This window comes from Thermobia domestica, chromosome 15, assembly GCF_964235325.1.
Source record: "Thermobia domestica chromosome 15, izTheDome1.hap1.1, whole genome shotgun sequence".
Taxonomy (NCBI): Eukaryota; Metazoa; Arthropoda; class Insecta; order Zygentoma; family Lepismatidae; genus Thermobia; species Thermobia domestica.
The window spans coordinates 86,889,279-86,907,461 of NC_137468.1; the positions used below are offsets into that span (position 1 = coordinate 86,889,279).

Consider the following 18,183-nt stretch of genomic DNA (forward strand, 5'->3'; position numbering starts at 1 on the left):
AAAATTCTGGAACGGTGAAATATACAGATTAGCAAAACAAAGAAAACACGTGTTAAATAGTTTTGAAAAAGCTATCCGATGATACCAAAGCAAACCCCTATCCCTACCCCTTTCGGTGGTACGGGGAAACTGAAATTTTAAACGGGAACCCCAATTTTTTACTGCACATTTGGATTCTCCAGGAAAAGGGACAGTTATTTGACCCAAAATTGAAAACAATGGCTTCACAAGTGGCGCTTGAATAGAGAGAGACACAGAAAAGAGGGTACTAAAATGTCATGAAAATGCTAATTGTCGGTCCCGTACTCTGTGGCCATACTGGGCTGCGAAGTCGGAGGTCCGGTTAAAAAAAAAAAAAAAATCCGGGACATTGGAGGCGGGCAGGTGGATAAAATTGAAGGTGGGACACTAATCCCTGTTTTTTCTTGTTCCACGCGACGGAAAGTTCTAGCTAAATAAAGTTAGTAAATCCGTCGAGTAGTGTCAGAGTGACCTATTTCTTACTCCTCTGTTGAAAAGAGCAAAGGAAAATTAAAAATTACAGAATGTAAAAATGAAATGAAATGAAATTTTTGAGTTTTACGTCCCATGTTTATGCCGGCTAGGCTACAAGAGACGATGATGAGGAGGAGTGAATGAAATGGTGGAATAAAGAAAGTGGGAGGAAACGGGAGAACCCCAAGAAAACCCACGCATTTGGTGTTTGTCCACCACAAAGTTTACTTAGCGGGAGCAGGGTTTGAACCCAGGATCCCATGCACCAGAGGTGAACGCTCTAGCACTGAGCCACCGCGACTCAAATTACAGAATGTATTTGGATTTAGAACTAGGATTAGGGATACTGCGTCTGTGCTGGAACTGAATAGTACTATATAACTCTCCCTGAATATCTTTGCAAGCATTGTTGGTAACGGAGTTCCAGAGCTACTTCGGTCACGTAATGAAACTATCATGAAAACACTAAATATAGCATCATACAGTGCATCACAATAAATAAATAAAACTGGTATTTTGCTTCTTTGTAAGAGAATAAATGGAAAATTAAACTGCCATTCTCTACTCCCCACACTTAATTTCAGAGTACCCAATCGTATTGAGAGTAATTTGAACCTATTCTATGTTAAAACTTATACTCCCAAATAGTCAAACAGCTGCTCATACGTAGGCCTATACATTCTTCCTACTGAAATCAGACTTCCACGTACCATAGATACATTGATAAAAAATACATCAGTGTTTGAACACTTTTTAGAAACTACTTTTGAGCATTGTTTAATATGTCCAAAAATGTTCTGAAGTGAACAAAGAACGTCTAAAGTGGCTCCCACCAATGGTTAATAGGAACTACCCTGACAGTGTTCAAAATTCACGTGTATTTCTGATATATCCAATAAGTATACAGGCACAGAAATGACTTTTAAACAGTGTTAGGACACATGAAAATTTACACATTTACAAGTTGTTTCTTCCCATATATCCTTGGACACATCCAAAGTTCAAGTACGTTTTGAACATTCCTAGGGTAATTCCTATTAACCACTGTCATGTTTCATTCTAGATATTTTTTGTTCACTAAAACACTTCAAGGCATTTTCGGACATGTTAAACAATGGACTAAAGTTGTTTTTAAAAAATATCGAAACACTTGATATATTTGTTGCAATGTATCTTTGCTCCTTGAAACAATTTACTGACCCTCATTGTGTAAAATTAAGTTGTAAATATTATGTTTCTAATGATATGCTGGTATCTTTTATATAAATGTTGTTACATATTTGTTGTTGTTACATATTGTTGTATATATAGTCTGCAGGGTGTTTCAAAACAATACCGACAACTTTTGGGAGGTGATTCCTTACACCAAGATAAGACAAAAAGTATAGACTAACCTGGGTGTACAAATACTTGCTTTTGGAGTTATAGGTTGCCGAAAAAATGAACTTTAAAGGTTCATAGCTCCAAAACTATGGGACATACCGTAGTCGGGTCAAAACTTTATTTGGGAACTAATTTGTGCCCTATCCAAATATCCAAGTTTAGCAATCCTGTGGTACTTCCGCAACAATTTTTATAGAGGTAGTGGTGAGTACTTGAAATTATATGCCCATATCCAAACTCCCTCTATAAAAATTATTGTGTAAGTGACTTAGGATTCTGAAATATTTATTTCTGGATAGTGTATATATTAAGGGTGTTCACTACAGCAAAGTTAAACTACCGCTAATTTTAGAGTTTTTTTTGTAATATCTTCAAAACAAATAAAAATATTCGAAAAGCAGAAACGTAGTGAACTAGACAATACGATTTTTGCATGTGATACCTTTATCACAATTCACCTATCTGCTTTTGGTATGCCGCTATTTACAGAACCCGCAAAAAATGCCAAGTCTATCTACAATTGCAAATCAAAAGCAGATAGATGAGTTGTGGTAAAGGTATCACATGCAAAATCGTATTGTCTAGTTCACTTGCTTTTCGAATATTTTTATTTGTTTTGAAGATATTACAGAAAAACTCTAAAATTAGTGGTACTTTAATTTCGCTGTAGTGAAGACCCTTAAAATAAAGTCTTGACTCGACTTCGGTAGGGCCTAGTTTTGAAGCTATGGACCTTGAAAGTTTTTTTTTAATTTTTTTCGGCAGCTTATAGCTCCGAAAGGAAGCATTTGTGCACCCAGGTTGGTCTAGACTTTTTGTCTTATCTTTGTGTCAGGAATCACCTCCCAAACTCTGTCGGTGTTGTTTTGAAACATCCTGTATATTCTTAAACTGTTGTTTCACGTTTCAGCGTAAAATAGCCAACATGCTGTAAGTTTATCTGAAACTATACATAATAAATAAACAAATAAAAATATTACTCATATATTCACTTGTGTACATCAATTAGTAATACTTCAATGTAAAGGACTCTGGCTTCCTGTAATCTCAATTAGTCAGACTCTTGAGCAGGAGCGCCAGGTTTTGCAAATCAGAGAGGGGGTGCTCTAATTCACAGTCCACAAACCGGAGTCTGAGCTTATGAGATAGTCAAAAGACTTAGCGGAGTATCCTGGGTTCCTACCACGAAAAAGTGTTTGAAAATTGAATGTCCTAGCGATGCAGTTTTAGGTAATTTTTGAATGTTTTTTTTTTTCCACAGTGGAAAATATTATTAAATGAGATAGCGATGTAACCAGATATATTCTAGACTTCTAACACCTATCTTAGTTTTCTAATCTAATGCAAACTTTTCGATTTATAAATTTTAAAAGGAAAGAAAGCAAATGAAGTTAGTTAAATAGAATAAGTGTAAAAAAAAAAAAAGTAAAAGAAAAAAGAAAAGAAAAGAAAAAAATATCAAGGAGACAGTCGTTCAATTTTTCATTTAAAAAAGGAATCGTCGAAAAAAAATTACAATGAAAAGGATTTTGCCACTTTTGATCCACAGCAACATAGGCCTAATTCTCGAATTTCGCATGTTTTCATCCCTGGTAAAGTCTGTGCTTAACATTTATGAAATGAAGTGAAATCTTCATGTTTTATGGCCCACATTTGTGCCGGCTAGCCTAAAGAAGACGGTGATGATGAGAAATGAATGAAATAGTGGAATGAAGGAAGTGGGAGGAAACGGGAGAACCCCGAGAAAAAAAACACACACACGGTGTTTCTCCACCACAGAGCTCACTTAGCGCGAGCTGGGATCTAACCAAGGACCTCATGTACAAGAGGTGAACGCTCTACGTGCTTAAAATTTACGTCTCTCCTTCTCTATCCTATTGAAATTCGGCAATGATTTAACAAATATACGGTGACAAATTATAATTTCCTCGTGTTTAGTTCTGAGCACCCCCTGAAAAATTCTGTTGGTGTTCGAGCACCAGAGCATCCCCGGAGTCGGCGTCCCTGCCATTGAGCATTTTTGAACTAAACCAAACAAACTGCGCCTCTCACCTGCTAAGGAGACTGACCACTTCTTCGTGGGCGGATGAGGCACATTGTGAATTGAAATCCAATTGGGATGAGGAGCGGGACATTCCACAACGTCTTCCTTCTTCCTGCAATGCAGTAGCACGCAATAGTTACACCACACAAATATTAAACAAGGGGACCCAGGACAGGATGGCCACAACAGAAAAACACAGCATATCACCACTTGCTTTCACATTTCACATTTTTTTTTTTTAATTCTAGGAACACATTAAAAGATTCTGATCTTTCAGGAAAGAAAACAAAATAACACGCATCACGCACACTGACTAATTCACAGATAATTCAAAATGAATCACCACTTCGCTTTATGTTATCATTTTGTCATTCTTTCTAAAAATCAATTATCAACAATAATACTGTGTAATCAGTCAAGTATCCCTTTAATCAATTAATGTAGAACTGATAAGCCAGACACTCTTTTCCACACATCCATAAAAAGAAGCAACGTATGTATACGTTGATGAAAAACAGTCCTTCTGCGTTTGTTGATACGCGTATCGTATACCAGTGCATTAGTTTGCCTGTCAGTAGTAATCCGAGTTGGGCAACATCGAAGGGGCGTATTCTGCTGCCCAACAGAATGGTATGGCACCACAAAGCAATGAGTGTTGTTGGTAATGGTTGACCTTAGTATGACTACACACCGCACATCCATACTCCCCTTTTGCCCCTTTCCATACAGCGGTTCTCTTCTCTATACGCTATCTCTCCATTCAATCGCCGAGCGCAAGCATTCATGTGAGGATATGTGAGAGTATGTGTGTACGTTTATAATGTCCCATGTGAAATGCATGAGTATCGGGTCTCAAGTAGCTTCTTCACTCGTTAACTATGTCAGTTCTTTCTTTCTTTTTACACTGAAAATAAAAGGCAAATATATTCTAGAATATACCATTCCCCCTTCCCTCTGCAACATCATTTGCCTTTTACAAATTGCGTGCGTACTCTTCATTTCACACCTTTGTTTTAAACCCAATTTTTTCCCCTCCTGTTATCGCTTTACAAATGATTAGAAAAACCTTTTAAAAGCCTATTCCTTTTCTTTTCAATAAGTTAATTAAAATGCACCATAATCATTTACTCAAGAAGATGTCACAGTAATGGCTCTTGATACTTAGAAATATACTTTTCCACGATTTCTTTCTGAAAGTGCCAAAAAATATTACATTCTACATTCTACGAAATGTATGCCAAAATTACATATCCTTTCCCCATAACACACAGTTTTTTTTTTAATTCTCAGGTAATATATTTCTGTTACTTTTCAATACAATTTCTGCTAGGGATGCGCACGAGACAAGATTTATGGCTGTCTCGACTCGAAAATGTATGGTAAAGGTGATGTCTCGACTCGAAAAATATATATTTTTATATTGGAAGAGCCGTGTCTCGACTCGAATTTTGTCAGGAAAATCCTGTCTCGACTCGTCTCGTGCGCATCCCTAATTTCTGCCCACTTGTATAGGCCTATAGCTACCATTGCAACTGTCCAAAAGTGTCTGAGTCTTTTTTTTTTTTCGGTACGTTTTAGTGACCAGAAAATGTCAGTTCTAAGGAAAATTCTGAACTCGAAACATCCGCCTCGAAATTAACCTTTTAGTTTTGAAAACAGCCAGTGTCACTGGCAGATAGTTGTTGGAAGTAGAATCGATGTAGAACGTCTGCGATGTTCTTAAACTTGTATCTTAAAAAAAAAAAAAAAAAAAAAAAAAAAAAAAAAAAAAAAAAAAAAACTTATCTGGAAGACTATCTTATCTTCGTCCAGCTGTCGAGAGGACCTTACGTGAATCGAACTCGGACAACTACAAGTGCTCTGTCGAAATTGTTTCCATGATGCAATGAGTGAATCCTGTAAGTCCACAGATATACTCAACAGTTGATCTTTCGTCTTCCATTATCAAAATCTCAATCGTAGCAATGTTTTCTATGGTGATTACGGAAGATAACCTTCTGGGTCTTGGCAGATCTTCAATTAACTCCCTCACTCTGTAAATTCACGCACTCATTTCTGCACACTACATTCGGTAAGGACAATGTCTTCACAAACATTCTCAAACTGACGATGAATGTCGACACCTTTTTCACAACATGTAGACAAGAAATTTATTAGTAGTACGTGGAAAATTAACTTACCACTCTGTACCCCCGTGCACTTACTTTCAGAGTACTCACTCGTATTACGCGTAATTTGGGTGTATTCTATGCTCCAAAATATACGTATACAGGCTTTCTACTGACATAAGATCAGGTTTTAACATACCATAGATACACTGTTAAAACAAGTTAGTGTTTGAACATTTTTTTAAAGAAACTACTTTGGAGCATTGTTTAATATGTCCAAAAATATCCTGAAGTGAACAAAGACTGTTTAGAATGGCTCTCAACAGTGGTTAATAGAAACTACCCTGAGAGAGTTCAAAATTTACCTGTACTTCTGATGTATTCAATGAATATACAGGCATAGAAACGACTTTTAAATAGTGTTAGGACACATAACCATTTACAAGTTGATTCTTCCCATATATTGGTGGTACGCAAGCTGCTGTTTGTGACACGACTTATGGCGATATTCATAATTAATATACTTTGGTGGTATTCTGGTGGAAAAGGTTAAGAACTTGTAATCAAAGGTATTTCGATATAATAATGAGATCGTGAAACTTGGGTTTTCGTATAGACTATATTGAACTTCTGCGCTGCATAAATAGGTATGACAGAGGTTTTGTTCTCGTGAGACTTCAACCAGGCAAAATTTCATTCCACGAGGCTTTATTTAGGCTGCAAATGTTTATCTAGGTGAGAATTCGTCCAACGCTATTTTGATGCATGAAGGTTTGCCCCCATGAGTTTTGGGCCCGGAAGGTCTTGTCCGTATACCGTTCGGGTCACGTTCACGTTTTCCTTTTTAACGTCCATTTTCATTCCATATTCAGAGCTCCCTCGTGACTACGTGGATAGCGCACACACATTATGGGTGAGAAATCCGGGATCGATTCCCTGAAGGGGTTCATGTAGTTCGGATCCCACGTTAAGAGCCTGCCTTACCAAAAATAATACAAAATTTACAATTTTTCTTTTGCTTGTTTCTCATAAGTGAAATGAGATAATGAAATTAAAATTACAACAATCATAGATATTGTTATTCTACAACATAAAATATGAACCTGAAGAATGTTCAGTGTTGCCATCCATACAAATTACAGTGTTCCCAGAAAAACAACGCTCCTAAAATCTAAGTTAAGGCAGCGCGTAAAGGAACGAACTCAACTGCATTTGGTTACGTATCATGTTTTGGTTTCCTGTAAACTACTTTTTAAAAAATAGTTGTATTTAGTTTGTAATAAATAAAATAGTTTTAACAATACAGTTATTGAAACTAAATAATAATATAGGGGTATTGTTTTTTCTGGCAACACTGAAAATCCTTCAGGTTCATATTTTCTGAAAGAATAGCATTATCTATGATTGTGGTAAATTGCATTTCATTATCTTCTGTCACTTACGAATAAACAAGCAAAAGAAAAATGGTCAATTGTGTATTAATTTTAGTAAGTCAGGCTCTTAAGCTTTAGGTCCATGTCTCATATAGCCTCACTACTGAACAGGACTTTAAACTCATATCCAATTCAACCAATCATTCCATATCCACACTCTTCACAGCTCTCTCTTGCATTTTCCAACATCCTGTTAATTGTTCAAAATTCGTAAGAAGAGCTATGCCATCTGCAAACTGCACGCGTCTAATCCTTCTACAGCTTCTTTCTCATATATGTAACTATTATGAGACCATAGATAAGGATGTTTAAACTCCAAGAAATAAGTAGCTAGGTTTCGCTTCCTAGTAAAAAATTCTAGTTAAAGCATTGCACCAACTGGAATATTACTTCTCTATGCGAAAGGGAATTAATAGATTTGGCGTAACGTTGAAAACTATGAGTTTACTAAAAGAAAAAACAAATATCTAACTCCTACTAAATATTGTATTCTATGGTGTAGAAATATGAAAAATACACAAAAGCTTAGAAAGTAAATAGAAGCTTTCGAAAAATATGTATGGAGAAGAATATGGAAATCACCTAAGCATAAACTAAGCGGAGAAAGAAGGACTGGCTAAGGAGTTATATGAGATGAAAGTGTATTCTTAGGAACGTGGAAATGCAGTCATTTAAAGGTGAATGCTCTGTAACGTCACAGTTTGCTGTTTGTCTTCTCAGTGAGAGGGGCAGGAGCCGGCAGGCAACTTGACATTGATAAAAGACATTGGTGTCGAGACAGGAAAACAATAACATCAAGAACATGGTATATGTTTTGCAACCATAGTACCCGAATATTCTATAACGTCACCCTTACTGCTTGTCTTCTCAGTAAGAGGGGAAGGAGCCGACAGGTAACTTGACGTCATGGTATCATGACAGAAAACAATATCATCAAAAACATGATATATGGTTTTGCAACCATAGTACCTGAATGATCTATAACGTCATAGTTTATTGATTGTCTTCTCAGTGAGAGGGGAAGGAGCCAAAGTAACCTGCCTTGATGAAATACATTGGTGTCATGACAGGAAAACAATAACATCAACAGTACGGTATATGGGTTTTGCAAGAATAGTATCTGAATGCTCTATAATGTCACAGTTTGCTGTTGGTCTTGTCAGTGAGAGAAAGAGCCGACAGGTAACTCGACATTGATAAAATACATTGATGTCGTGAGAGGAAAACAATAACATCAACAGCATGACAGATAGTTTTGGAACAATAGTATTCGTCGATCTACAACTACACTTACACTCCCGACACTGGTTTTATCCCATTCTTCTACGTCATTTACTCCCCTCTTTTCGTCATTCTGTTTCTCTCTGCTTTTCTCATGTTATAAAATCATGGCTGTACGTCATATATTGGTCAGTAGGAAATGATTGACGTAACGGAAGGAAAATTAACAGAGGGAGGGAATGATTGTAAATGATATATTGAAAAAGTACATTGAAAAACATTTGTATAATTGAGAAATTTTCATGGCCCGGATATTTAAGCCCGGCACTTTCATGAGTTTAAAAACTCAGGTTTGTATGTTTTCCAGTCTAGGCACGAGATTTCTGTAATAATCGAATAAGTCTGAATTTAAGATGCAATTTTATTGATTTATTCTTTAAGTGTAGCTAAATGTACATTATTTGTCAAAATGATTTGTGTTATAACTACATAAGTTTAAAAGTGCGTAAAATAAAATTTAATTTTCATTTAAGAGACATTTAAATAAATTTGAAGAAGAAATCAGTAAAATCACGCGATTAAAATTCCAGTTCATTTTAAAGAAAGAAAAACCCTGTATAAATCAATGGCCTAAAAACAAAGATGGCGCGAGTATTCAACCTTGTTAATTTATTATGGTTGAAGTTAAGTGTCCCTCTTCAATACTGAGGCTACATGACACTGAATCTACAGTTTATAAGCGGGATCCGAACCACTATACCGGGTAGTAAGCAAAGTAATACCCTCAACGGAAATCAAACCCTGGACCACACGCTTTCGCCACTCTTCATTTTTTGACGTTACAAACTTTCTGAATATACAGTAGGCCTAGAAGGCTTGATCTCAGCACAGATTATCTTCTAATCGCACCCAGCTCCTGAGTTATCTGATTCGAAACTCAATATCGCGTGTAGTGTTACTCACGAGACGAGAACTTCGTTTTTGAATTCGAGACGAGATGAGATGAAATATTTCACGAATCTCGTGAGCTACACTATTTCACCCAACTATTATGTTTCAAATACTGTTTTTGTGTAACATGATTCATAACATAAAGGTAACCAAGAAAGTTCTGGCCACCACCTTCGAACATCGATATGTCACCTAAGACATACCTGGAAGATCAAAAATAGTCCCCATCAGCATCGATGACCTTCTGCCAACGTTCTGGAAGGCCATGGATTCCATTGCGATAGAACTTGGTGGGCCGTGAAGCGAAGAAAGTATCAAGTGCATTTTGCACCTCTATTAAGGATTTGAATTGGCGTCCTCTAAGATGATTGTCCAAGAAATGGAACAGGTGATAATCGAACGGTGTAATATCCGGGGAGTATGATGGATGCAATAGTGTTTTCCCATCCAAGGCGTAGAATGGTGTTCCTGTTCATCCTAGCCGGGTGGGGCTTAGTGTTATCCTGTAACAGGAGGGCCTCTTTTCGATTCAGAAGTGCTGTCTCCAGAGTTTTGAGTTTTTGTTGAACACGGATCAACTGCTGACAGTACACAGTTGCATTGATGATGTGACCAGCTGGTAGCGGTTTTCAATGCACAATGCCACGAGCAGTCCACCAAACACAAGGAGTACTTCCTTCTGGTGCAGTGCTGCTTTTGTCTGTGTTGGAGCCGGTTCATGGGATGCTAACCAATGATGATGGCGCGGCGCCGTGGATCCGTGTGGCACTTCTCATCACATATCAACATCTTGTTCAGAAATGGCCCCTTCCTGAGACGAGAGAGCAAAGAAACACAGGTGTCTGCTCGCGTTGCCTTCTGGCCCGGAGTCAAACCATGTGTGACCCAAGCTGATGTAGGTGCTGCCGAATGGTTCCTCCACTCACACTGAATTTTAGTCCCAGTTCCTCACATGTCTGGCCACAGTTCGCCTCAATTGCTGCTTGAAGATCTTCATTTTGTACATGTATTGGTCTTCCGGCACGTGGTGCATGCTTCGAATGTTTCGCCACCGTCTTAAAGTTGTTAAACTACCGCTGCACTGTCCGCGTAGTCACGATACTCTCACCAAAGACCTGGAATATCTTCCGTCCCACTGCAGCGGCGTTTAACCCCAATTTGAACCTGTACAGCATACACGCCCTTACGACGCTCTGTGGAGGTCCCATGTTCACTCTGTCCTTACGCAAGTTCATGGTGTAACTGAACAGCCATAACCAGGTCGTATGTTGGATGTACCCACACCAACAACCGACCTTCGCCTTATTTCCATTTGCATTGAACTCACGGTATGAGAGCGAATGGAACACAGATCCCCACAAAGAGCGACGGAACTTTCTTGATTACCTTTACACAAAAATTATAAATCGATAAAGTAATTGTAAGAACGCAGTTAAGGGCATGTATCAATTTTTAAAGATACGCAAATCATTACAGAATATACTGTAATAATAAATTTGGTTTGAAAGTTGATATAAAACCCTCATGGATCTGTCATGAGGAGGGAGAATTCTGATAACTTATAGACGAAATTAAGAAAAGAAATCAGAGCTTAAATTTTGAACACAAAATTTTGAAAATGAGATGAGATTTCTACAAAATTTACGAGACAAGACAAATACCATATTTCTAGTCTCCTTTCGTATCGCAGACAACACTATTTGCGTGAGGTTTCGTGGACAACACGAGACTGGTGTCCCTTTCCAATAGAAGCAGACACAGAGACACTTTTAGGAACGAGAAAACCTCAATGTAGGCAACCCTAGTCGCGTGACTTTTAGGACACTGTGTATAATATTATACGTCAGAGACTTCAGGGCAGGGGCGGATCCAGGACGGACTTCTTTGGGGAAGGCTGTGGGTTGTAATACTGCTACTTTAAGAGGTCCAAACTCTGTTATGGGTTTTATTTATATATAAAATAAGAAAGTTTCCTCTTCTTCGAGGGGGAGGTAGATCGCCCCGAATGCCCCCCCCCTGGATCAGAGTCCCTTCTTCAGGTAAACAGGAAAGAGGGCTGCACCATTCTTGTGTACGATTGTATTTCGGTAGTTTTCTTTCTTTATTAAAGATGACAATTTATTGCATTTTCAGGTAACTGTACGCCTTCTTATTGTTGAAGTCATGAATAGCGGCAAGTTCTTAGAAATGTTTAAAAGTGTGAGAACCACATGCAAATATCAAAAGCACCAATCATCTTTGTTGTCATATTATGATGCAACTACACACACCTAAACAAAACAATGGAACTAACAAACGAGGGCGTTTTCCATCAGTTAAACCATAAACAGAAATGAATTTCCGGCAACTGGTTTGTTAGTGAAAGCAGAGAGCAGAGTGCGGGGAATTGTACAAAAAAGAAAATTGATGTTGCTGCGTATTGTTTATTGAAATATCAACGAACTCGAACATGGTTGTATGAAGAATTAGTGTGGAAATATAATGAAAGCTTTGCCGTGTGTCGTTTACTTTTCGATTCAATATAACTACGGTAGTTTCAGCATTTCAGCATACGGAAACACATAGTATTCTTGCATGAATAAATCGAACGTTTTTACACACATACACACACATACAAACACACAATCAAGGGTATAGCTTATACATGCGAATGGTAAGAAATATCCAGTGAAACAGTAGTGTCGTATTCTCTAATATTACACTCTCTTATTTCTCTTTCCATGTTGTTTTCTAGGGACTGAGTAAAGTGGTGGTGTCCCAGGTCCTTCCACCTCGCAGTGAAACAGCATAGAGGACATCTTGTCCCTGCCTGTTTTTGTCTACATCTAAGCTTTGCCGATGTCAATCATCTTCAGCATCAGTGTGATAATAGTAGAGCTGCTGCACACTACCATGATATCTCTCTTTGTCTGACTCCTACCCCTAAAGACCTGTCCGGCACGGGAAGCCCTCTGATAGCGAAGCTATTTCCGGTATAGCTCTTGGGATTATTAGAGCACACAAGCCCCCCTTCCACGGCGGCAAGGTAGAGATATGAGAGAGGGATCTAAAACTTAAAATTTCAGTTCACATTGAATAAAATGCACTACAAATTAAGAAAATAAGCTGTATATTTCCGTTAATTAAGTAGAAGATAAAGAAACAAAACAAAATTGTGACGAGGATGCTTATACACTATTAGGAAACTAAGGCTTCTCGACGAACTGGAAAAACATCGAAAATGAGTTGGCTTCAATGAAACTGGAACAAAGAAAATAAATGAAAAACAATTAATTTGAAAACAATTAAAACAATTAATAATGAAGGAAAATATAGTAGTACAAACATATGTAAGCAGAACTAACGCGGAGTCATCCTGTCCTCCAGAATTTTGCTGGACAAAAATAATGTGACAAGTTTACCACAATTTACGCAAAAACATTTTAAGGGTTCGACACTCGTCCACCCATTTTTTTAAAAATATTTTCGTGTGTATTACAATTGTCCGACTATCACTACTTTTGCGTCATTCGTCGTATTTTTACATCTCAAAAATTTATCCCAGTTTTTATTTTGAGAATCTTCGTCAAACTTGATATGATATTAGAGATCATCAAGAGGAACGTTCTTCAACTTTTTCTTAACGATCTTTATTGAGGAATGAAGACTAAGACCTTTTATATGCTTAACATTGAAAAGTAGTGTTTCGTTGTTACACTTATCGGACATTTTGCTATAATAGAACATTCAGAGTAAATGGAAGTTGGAGGAGTAAGGACAACCCACTCTACAGTCGACAATAGAATAAACAACGAAGAACGCTGAAACAGACGATTAGCCGATCAAGATATCCGGAACAATTCTTAGACAGCTCCCAAAATGGCTGCTGTGTCATTACTCATATAACTTCCATTTACTCTAGCAGCAATTTGTTTATGCTGCCGCCTTGCGAAAAAATTATGAACTTTATTTCCACAATTAGCCTTTATTACAAAATTTAAAAATATTCGCAACAAATGCATGTAGTTTGGGTGGCTGAATGTCTTTCCTGACCAATGAAGGTATGTGAGTATTCGGTAGGTGAAGTGGGTAACATAGTGATTCGCGCAAGGCATGATTAATTACAGAACTACGTTGAACTCCAGGCTTAGTCTCATATTTTTCACTCTTTGAATTTCGCAAATTTACATGTTTATGAAAATAAAAACAAAAGAATGGAATACAATATACCTACAAAATTAGAAATTGTCAGACACACCTTCATTACAGGTGTATAAGTATTGGCGCTAGTCAGATCCGTAGCCAGCCCAAAAATGTAGGGGGGCTCGGCTGAAGTAAGGGGGGCCCGATCCAACGATATGATAGTTCATCACCATATTCTAGTTCATTTGCAAGCCTATCATGAAAATTTTAGGGGGGCAGCAAAAATTTAGGGGGGGCTGGCCCCCTAGACCCCCCTGGATACGGGCCTGTATTATTCTAGTTCATAGAATAATACAGTAAAATTTCACATTTTTCTGAGCGAATGTGTGAATTAATCATGCAACTGAATATACGGTTAATAGCTCAGATAGTGAGAAAATTTATGAAAAGTATTGTGCACTCCTGACTCATCCAAAAATCAGGGTCTATTTTATTATATTCATTGTAGGTTATTTTTATATGACGAGATATCAACAATCAACAAGAATTACGTAATACATTGAGACTTTTGATCTCCGATGTTGATGTAGCTTTTCTAGTTTTAAATTGAACTTCATCCTCTCTGAATCAAGTCAGTCCCTATTTTGGGACTCACAATGTCAGTAATATAGCGTTCACCTCTGGTGCATAGGATCTTTGGTTTGATCCCATTTCGCACCAAATGAGTTTTGTGGTGGACAAACACCGGGTGTGCGTGGGTTTTCTCAGGGTTCTCCAGTTTCCCCCACTTTTTCATTCCATCATGCCATTCATTTGTCATCATCACCATCTCCTTTAGCCTAGCTAGCATAACCGTGCGACGTAAAACTTAAAGTTTTCATTTCAGTCCCCATTTTCATTCTAAATTTCGTAAATTTATATGTTTATGAAAAAAGAAGAAGAAAAAACAGACAATATAGAAATTTAGAAAATGTCAGCACCTTTCTTATAGGTGTAGAGTTATTGGCGCTAATTCATAGAATACGATACAGTAACATCTCACAATTTTGAGATTTAGCTTTGCAAAGTCTCGATCAAAGGGTTAAGAGCCAGACTATACCATAGGCAATTTTATGACAATCAAAAATCCTAAGACAGAGTTCGTTTAGCCAAGGAGGCTTAATTGGTACCTCGATATCCAAAATGGGAATTTAGGAAAAGCTGTTTCCATTTTATACACAGAATCTGCAGAGAATTATTCTTTATTTAAATAATTTTAACTCTTTTTACTTACAACGGTGAGTCACACCTATAGAGATGGAGTCAAGGGGACATGATATCTTTAATTTTCCTTTGGTCTTGCAAATTATGCATAGTCAGGGGGTAAAAGTGAGGGGGAGCGCGGGGAAACGTCGTCCTCCCACTTCCATAAAATATCTATGGTCCCCCATTTCCTAAAAAAATACAATGGGCAAGGATAGGCAAGGGGGACGGAGTGACATCATCCGTCCCCCTACCTTTTCAGATCCACTTTTACCTCTGTGCATAGTAATAGTATAAAACATACGGGTTTCCCCACTTCTAAAGTTTGCTGATGCTACGGACCTGGATTGAATGGTATTTAGATCCCACCGATCACGAAAGTCAGAAATATTTTTTTATATATACAGTATAATGGGATACGCGATGTTCTGACATCTCCAATTTTTAAATTGTCAGCTGAGAGTTTATTTAGTACGTAGTTTTGTACCAGGGAACTTTAGTTTTTAATGTCTATTCTTGACATATCCACAACCATTGACGACAGTTCCATAGGAAACATTTCTAGAGATTAGTATGAAACACTTTCACGAAAACAATCATGCTCAAACACAGTGATAAATAAGGTAATACTGTGCTCTCTCAGTGCCTCTTTCGGTCATGGTTTGAAAGATTTCACAGAAACTCTAAATCCTGCAATTTCTTAATTGAAGTTTACATTATTTTTTGAGTATTACGCACAATGACACAGACAATTACACTAATGATAATGGTAGTCAGCGGTAAATGGTTAGGAATTTTTGTTCGCAGAATAAACAATGCTTACGTCAGTTATTTTGAACCAATAATTATGTATAACAAAAAGTGCCACATAACACAAAATGATTCATTTGCACAGTATTATTGTCTTTTTCTTCTGTTTATGGGAACTTTCTTGAATGGAAGTGCTGAAACAGTTTAAAGAAAAGAACAGAAAGAAAACTGTCAAACGTGACAGGAAGAAGATAAAAGATCTAATTGGAGCACTTTGAAATATTTACCATTACAGTTTGTTATTATGTGATGGGAAAGTTGGATGGCACAGAGATTGCATAAGCAACTACAACTGTAGCTGTCTATTTAATATGTGTACAGCTAGAATATAATGTGCAGCTGACAGCTAAGTTCACATTATGAATATGTTTATGTGTGAACATGGCCGTGAAAATGTGCTTCCTTTTTGTTGTAAAAAGGTGGAAGTACAAACGTGACGACACTCATATAGGTAAAGAATTATCATATGAAACAAGTAAGGAAAATTGAAATACAGAGTGAGGATTCATATATATGTGTCGGTATAAAATGTTTACACTTGCGTAATTTAAATGAATAATAATATTATCAAGCGTGCGAATTATCTAGGGCAGTGATGGACAAACTTCTTTAGAAGAGGGGCAAAGTAAAAAGAACCAGTTGAGAATGCTCACAAACAACTTAAAAAGAATTAATCTTTCTTATTAACTTCTACAGGCTTTACACCAGTTGTTCTATGTACTTTATTATTACACTCATTAAACAATTCTTAAAAATATATACCGTATCCATTTATAATTTCCTTGAGTACTAAATTTTTTTCTATATGTTTTGTTTAAGAGTTCTGTTAAAACGTTCTATGATATATTGTTTTACGAAGACACATGTTCACTTGGAGGGCTCAAAATTAAAAATTCGCAAAATATCATCACTCTATGACCTATGATTCCCAAGATAATCTCCCGAATCTCTTTGAATCTCCCGAAATTCGAACTTTTTTTGGCCAATATATCGGGAAAGGTAAGAGTGACTCAAAACATTCTATCACTTTTTTCAGGTAGTTTTTGATGCTCTATCGAATGGACATAAAAACATAACATAAAAAAATCACAAATAACAGACACAGACACACAGAGGGACATAGAGAATTCAGTAACGAAATTTTTAAGTTCGTCGAAAATCTTTATGAGAGCCAATATAATTTATTAGAACGACAATGATACGCTACATGTTCTAATCTCTATTATTGATTAAAAGCTTATGAAGGGGACTATGATTTGAATGAAATCGTAAATATATTTCTAAAAAATTCTCATAATCTGATTCAAACTGGGATGCACTGATTCTCAGAAGTGAAGTTACAATTTGTCAAAGTAGGAATCATTTTGTAGACCGGATAGAGCGTATTGCGCCCGGGCCGTTGTTTGCTCATTAGGGTCTACTGATCTAGAGGAATAGACGGAAACTCTGTTCTGCATTACAGCATATGATATACACAATGAAATAAAGTTTGTCTTCTCACGGTTATGCTTTGTAGGCGAAAGAAAATGGATGATTAATAAAAGCGAATGATTATAAAAGAATTATTGGAATGAAAATGTGCGAGATGGAGTAGAATCTCGAAAGAAAACTCATGGACATGATTGTGCACCATAAAGTCACATGATTTAAGATTGAACGGGAGGCCCCTCCCATCAGAGGGGAGCGTACTGGCAAATAATCGGCATATATACGAAATTACAGAAAAGATGGCCCAAGCGCTTCATTAAGGGGGTCAAGGGAGATCAGTTACCACTCGCGAATCTGATGAACACATACATTTTTATCAATATAGATATATTAATATACTAATAAAAAACTTTCGATAGAGAGTCTTGCACCCTTCCTATGCAAAGTAAAACACTGGAAATGACACTATTGAGATGTCCCTTACCAAGAAAACTCGCTACCTTGAGTGATGCACCAGCCTATCACTACCTACGAGCACCTTGTATTGCAATTAGTACTGTACAATGTCATGTCGCGTGCTGTGTACGCATATCGGTTTTTATCCCATGGTCTTTAACCAGCTGCAATGAAATTGCACACACTTTTCCGGTTTTATCAGTTTTATCTGATAAGTCGTTGACAAGCTGTCATAATGTACAGAATTGCGCACAAAAAAATTAAGTAATGTTGTCAGATGGAAAATACGATATTTTCTCTTCTGCTTTGTTTGTATATGTGTATGACAATGAACAATTCTATTTACCGAGTCCAGAAATTTATCATTTTGTTGAAGATACAATCGGAAACAAAATTAAAATTATGATCAATTGGGAAAGGAGATACCAATACACAAAAAAAGGAAGATTTGAACTTCATATCGAAGCATACATAACTTCATATTGAAGCA

The 18,183-nt window shown here is 37.0% G+C and overlaps 3 protein-coding genes across 6 annotated transcripts in view; all 3 read right to left on the reverse strand.

Annotated features, from left to right (window-relative positions):
- Positions 1 to 4,566, reverse strand: part of LOC145671870 (uncharacterized) — a 72,144-nt gene extending 67,578 nt beyond the window's left edge. Inside the window, exon 1 of the mRNA XM_081741096.1 lies at positions 3,931 to 4,566. Coding sequence (XP_081597222.1) covers positions 3,931 to 4,013 — 83 coding nt within the window. The 5' untranslated portion in view covers positions 4,014 to 4,566. The remainder of the gene's footprint in view (positions 1 to 3,930) is intronic.
- LOC145671122 (facilitated trehalose transporter Tret1-like) overlaps positions 1 to 18,183 on the reverse strand; it is a 478,763-nt gene that overhangs the window by 290,804 nt on the left and 169,776 nt on the right. The gene's annotated exons all lie outside the window — the stretch shown is intronic.
- Positions 12,728 to 18,183, reverse strand: part of LOC145671871 (uncharacterized) — a 123,485-nt gene continuing 118,029 nt past the window's right edge. For all 4 annotated transcript variants that reach the window (XM_081741100.1, XM_081741097.1, XM_081741099.1 and 1 more), the window contains one exon: positions 12,728 to 12,875. The gene's annotated coding sequence lies outside the window, so the exon portion shown is untranslated. The remainder of the gene's footprint in view (positions 12,876 to 18,183) is intronic.